Source organism: Seriola lalandi, unplaced genomic scaffold, assembly GCF_002814215.2.
Source record: "Seriola lalandi dorsalis isolate HSWRI2012SDOR001 ecotype SW California unplaced genomic scaffold, Sedor1 jcf7180002053619, whole genome shotgun sequence".
NCBI lineage: Eukaryota > Metazoa > Chordata > Actinopteri > Carangiformes > Carangidae > Seriola > Seriola lalandi.
In genome coordinates, this window is record NW_019524172.1 from 223,922 (window position 1) to 229,227 (window position 5,306).

At 45.5% G+C, this 5,306-nt stretch overlaps 1 protein-coding gene across 1 annotated transcript; it reads left to right on the plus strand.

Annotated features, from left to right (window-relative positions):
• The first annotated feature begins 3,155 nt into the window (after nt 1-3,155).
• Nucleotides 3,156-5,011, plus strand: hes1 (hes family bHLH transcription factor 1). The gene is made up of 4 exons (XM_023401358.2): nt 3,156-3,470; nt 3,661-3,756; nt 3,881-3,968; nt 4,162-5,011. Exons 1-4 carry the CDS (start codon nt 3,363-3,365, stop codon nt 4,701-4,703), a joined length of 834 nt encoding a protein of 277 aa, XP_023257126.1. The 5' UTR covers nt 3,156-3,362; the 3' UTR covers nt 4,704-5,011.
• The last annotated feature ends 295 nt before the right edge of the window (nt 5,012-5,306 follow it).

The window sequence follows — 5,306 nt, forward strand, 5'->3', positions numbered from 1 at the left end:
GGGGGGTCACAGGTAACAAGAGTGTGAGAATTTGGAGAGTGAGGGCGGGGTGTCCCAAACAAAACAAAAAATCATGAAATAATCATGCTGGTTTGTTTTCCTGTCTGCTGGCCAGACAATCGCCATCTTTTGCTTTTCATCAGTAAAGTTATCCGACACATCACGATCAAAAGCTTTTTACAACAGAGAGCCGTGTTCGCCGTGAGTCAGCCTGTTTCCCACAGATTTCTTGTGACAGAAGAGTTGACACGGCAACAGGTAACACTCAGGGGACCGACAGCAGCCAGGTGCGCCCGATAAGATGTTCAACTTGCAGAGGAAAAGGGAGGGACCGACAGATCCAAAGCTCCGTGACTCAGTTCACCGTCGGAGACCTCTTGCAACATGAGCGTGAGAAAGTCATTCAGGCGGAGAGCGTTTCAAAACCTACACTCTCTCTCCCTCGCATCAGAGCATTTGTTTTGGGACTCTCTCAGTGGCATTGTGCGAGGAAGTGACTCAGGTGTGCAGCTCACAACAATGAGACATATTAGTGATGTGTTTGACTGAAGAAGCATTGTTGAGCATGAAGGATATTTAGGATTATAGCAGGTTTAGGTGCATGAGCATGTACAGATCAGCCTCCCTCCTGCCAAAATCAAAGTTTGCCGCACAAGACACGTGTGTGTTTCCATTGATGTCTCCACATGCCAGTTACTCATTCTGAAATTATAGCTGATAGAGTGTAAAACTTATTTTAACTACACCTTTAACAAGATGTGGACTGAAATCTGGCTGATATGGAAAAGAACAATAGCTTTAAAGCGGTGTGGTCAAAGGAGCATAAAATGTTTGAAATCATATAAGCATGACTTGATGCTTTGGTCCTCCGATAACATAATTCATCTGTGTCTGCAAGCTGCTGCTGGCGGTGATGTCATATACAGTCTACAGACATTGTAATTTACCGCTGCATGCTCAAGTGCAGGCTTGGAGAGAACCTAAAACCATCCTTGCGCCTCTTTCTTGTTCAGCTGAGTATCTGGAGCCGTGGTGCAGCACCGCGTTGCCTATCAAATTCACGATCTTGCGGCCAGCCGCCGGCGACGCCCCGCAGATGCAGGCGGCAAGCCGGCGAGAGGAGCGCCTTCCCCTGGTCGCCTGCGCGCCACGTGTCGCGGTCTCCGCAGCAGCTGGAGGTGTGTGAGCTCAGCGGAGAGCCACGCACAGAGCTCCGTGTATTCCAAAAAAAAAAAATAAAGTAATGGATTTGTTACCTAATTTCATTACTTTCCACAGTTAGGCTACACCTCTCACCACATTACCACCGAACGCCTCCACAATTTCTCATGGTTCATATTCTTGTTTTCCTAATTTTATTCGGAATAAAATAACTAGAAAGTCGTGAGAATACTTATAGGAGAAGGTATACTTTTCTACTGTTTCGCGTAAACAAAGAATGCTACGATTAAACATCAGAAGTTTAATGACATTTGGAATCTGTGGACTTCAGTCTCTGTACCGAAGTGCATGTTTTTTTTCTGAAACTAATATTATTTGGGTGATAGAGGACGCAGTGCCATTACAATTCAAAACTTTAAATGCCAGCAAGACTTCTTAAACTCGGTGACATGTGTTACGGAGAGCGCAGGTTCACTTAAACCTCCCTGTTTGTTTGTGTCCACGGTCGCACAGCCTGAAACATGTAGAGCTACTGCACGTCAATAAAGTTATAAGACGCAATTGTGGGCCCTATTTCTCTCTCCTTTTATTGCTCGTCTGCTCTTGCGTCTCTCCAAGTGCAATAAAGATAAGAAAATTAAATTATGACCTGAAATCTAAAAAAGCCTTGAACGCTGTGCGATAGGCGGGTAGGAGGAGCAGGAGGAGAGGGAGGGGGAGGAGGAGGAGGAGAGGGAGGAGGAGGAGCAGGCATCGGTCTGATCGTGTAAGCTCTCCGGGCTCAGAAATATCTCTGCTCTGGCTCACATTCCGATAAGGGAGCCCGATCCAGCTCTCTCTGTAGGCGTGGTTTTCCCAGGCTTTTAAAACAGCAGCTGCTATTTACCTTCCCCTCTAATGTAAACCACCGCTCTCATAAAACATCCTGGCACGTGCTCCACATTCACAACACCGACACATGATTAAATGCCAAAATTTGTACCACAGAGTTAGGGACTCCAGTGGTAAATAACATGGAAACAGAGTGTGCAGTTTAATTGTACACCACCCCACCACCACCAACACCCCCACCACCACCACCTCCCCTCTGAGGGAAGGATAAGTTGACATTACTCTAGGAATATAAAGATTGTGTTCGCTGTGTGTTTGTTTGGATCTGAGTTTTGTCTCCTCGTGTGGTTTTGAGTTGTCATCCCCAGTTGTTTTATTTTACTAAGTCTATTACAACAATAACTATCTACTGTGAGGTTTGGTTGAAAAGAAAAAGAAAACTGCTCCCTCCTGTGCCTCCATGGCACATGACTGAAACTCTGATTTCCTGATAGCCTACCACTTCCCACTGGTGGTTTTAAAACTCTACAAAAGTGTTTCAGATTTATTTACTTTCTTTCCTCTTTTCTTCTTTTTTTTTTACTGTGGACAATTTGGATAACGGAATTTTACACTACCTATCCTGCAAGAGTTACAAGCTAACTTTGTTAAAGGAGACAGGCCAACATATAATCAGGTCAAGGCTGATTAAAAGTTGATTTGATTGTGGGTGTTAATATGGGATTGGGAGGAGAGTGGGAAATTATGTTGCTGATGTGTATGCATTTGTGGCATTTTTACAGTTAGTTTCTATATTTTTTATCATTATTTTCTAATATTCTGTGCTGTTATCGCTTGTCTGGTAGATGAATAAGTCCCTCTGCCCGCTACTGGTGGCGGTGCCCAGTCAGCGGCTCCACTGTTAATATGTAAACGGTACGATGATTGAAGACTAAAGGCAGTTTCCCCGGCTGTGCCCTGAACCCGGGCCGTGCGCCATTGGCCGCCAGCTTCAGCGGCCAAACAACCAATGGGAGGGCGCCGACCACGAGCCGTCCTCCCTCGGGCCGCGTGTCTCTCGCCCTGATTGGTGGAAAGTTACTGTGGGAAAGAAAGTTTGGGAAGTTTCACACGAGCCGCTCGCGTGCAGTGCGAGATATAAATACAAGCCACACGCGGAGAGCCCAACAGAGAGACTCCGCATCCGCTCCCGATCGCTGCTGCCGCTGCGCATCGCTCTAAGGATTTTAACTTGATACATATCTCAGGATCTTTTTGTGGGAGAGGGGACTTTTGAATATCGCGAGCTGCAAATATTCATCGCCTTTCTTTCCTGCATCAGTGGACCGTAATTTGCTGTGGTTTTTGTGGGATATTTCCGATAAGAAAAGATGCCTGCCGATATGATGGAAAAAACCTCCTCCTCTCCGGTTGCTGCAACCCCGGCAAGCATGAACACAACTCCCGATAAACCCAAGACAGCCTCAGAGCACAGAAAGGTTGGTACAGCACTTCTATATAAAAGCATCTTCACTTTGACTGTCATCTATAAACAAAAAGCCCTAAATATTTCTATTTGGACACAATTTTACATAAGCTCTTTGCCCCAAAAATCAAGGATTTTCAATTTTACGCACTAAACCAGAAAGAGAAATTTAACAGTTTATGTCGTTTTGTTTTCACCTGTAGTCATCCAAGCCAATTATGGAAAAGAGGAGAAGAGCCAGAATCAACGAGAGTTTGGGGCAACTGAAAACTCTCATCCTGGATGCGCTCAAAAAAGATGTAAGTACTCTGTCGTCATCCTGGTTATTATTAGATTCTTTAACCTGCAATTCAACACTGTCCCTGTCAAACAGCGAGAAAGCGAGTGCGTAATCCTAACCATGTGTGTTTTCCGTCTCCTCAGAGCTCCAGACACTCCAAGCTGGAGAAGGCGGACATCCTGGAGATGACGGTGAAGCATCTCCGGAACCTCCAGAGGGCTCAGATGACCGGTAAGTTGCATTTCCCGGACCACTCTGCCTCATGACTGTGCGTTATAGATCATATCTATTCTAACGCTCCTGCTTCATCACCCAGTTCTAAAAACTGACTCCTGTCCTGAGTATTCGCAGATCATTCTATGAATTAAACGAGCTGTGCATTTGAATATCCCGACTGAATTCTCCCTATCTGTTTTCTCTGCAGCTGCCCTGAACACAGACCCCACTGTTTTGGGAAAATACCGAGCCGGTTTCAGCGAGTGCATGAATGAAGTCACCCGGTTCCTGTCCACCTGCGAAGGTGTCAACACCGAGGTCAGGACGCGGCTGCTCGGTCACCTGGCCAACTGCATGACCCAGATTAACGCAATGAACTATCCCAACCAGCATCAGCACCAACACCAGCTCCCCTCCACTGCCGGGCCAACACACCCGTCATTCGGCCAGTCCATGGTGCAGATCCCCAGCTCGTCCCCGCAGGTCCTGCCCATGAACGCGGTTTCCTGTAAAGGCGGCTCGTCGCCTGCGAGTTTACCTTCAGACGCCACCAAAGTGTACGGCGGTTTCCAGATCGTGCCTGCCACAGACGGACAGTTTGCATTCCTCATTCCCAATGCAGCATTTGCGCCAAACGGCCCCGTTATCCCCGTGTACGCCAACAACGTCAGCACGCCAGTCCCTGTGCCGGCTGCGATTTCCCCAGGAGCCCCGTCAGGCAACACGGACTCAGTGTGGCGACCCTGGTGAAAAGTGTAAAAGGTTCATAAAGACTTTAAAATGACACTTAATAGTTCTCTCTTCGTTCAATGTTAGAAAAGTTTTTTTTGAATCTGTTTTGTTTTCTTGTAAAATGGAAAGAGTATGCACTATATTTGTACAGCTAACAAGGGAGTAAAGTTCATATTGAAATGAGATTTGTATTGTGGAAGTCCGTTCACTGCATTTTTATATATTTGAGTTGTCTTTTTTTACTGTGTGATGCCAAAGATATGTTCAATGCTCTTACGCTGTTCTTCGTTTTGGAAGACAAATAAATTTGTAAAAATATGAAAAAACACGCGCCTGTTTCTGCGTTATTCTCCTGAAAAAACAAAAAACCGTGAATCTGCAAATATTACCAGTTCCCGCCTGCAAATGTAGTTTAGTTGATACTTAAAATTCATGACGTAGCCTTTTTCTGTGTGCATAAAAGTAGAAGTGAGAGTGGCCCTCATGTAGTGGGCTACCAGAAACTTTTCAATTCAGTTATTCTGTGTGTTATGTGAAAACGTAACTTTCTATTGAGTGGGTTTATTACACATGGAATCAACAAGTGTTTTAAAAACTATGTTTCTCACTTAATAAGGGAAA

Excerpts from the sequence above, each read along its gene's own strand:
- hes1 (XM_023401358.2), top strand. The coding sequence starts at position 3,363 with ATGCCTGCCGATATGATGGAAAAAACCTCCTCCTCTCCGGTTGCTGCA. Across the intron at positions 3,471-3,660 it reads CAGCCTCAGAGCACAGAAAG|TCATCCAAGCCAATTATGGA; the intron begins GTTGGTACAGCA and ends TTTCACCTGTAG. Across the intron at positions 3,757-3,880 it reads TGGATGCGCTCAAAAAAGAT|AGCTCCAGACACTCCAAGCT; the intron begins GTAAGTACTCTG and ends CCGTCTCCTCAG.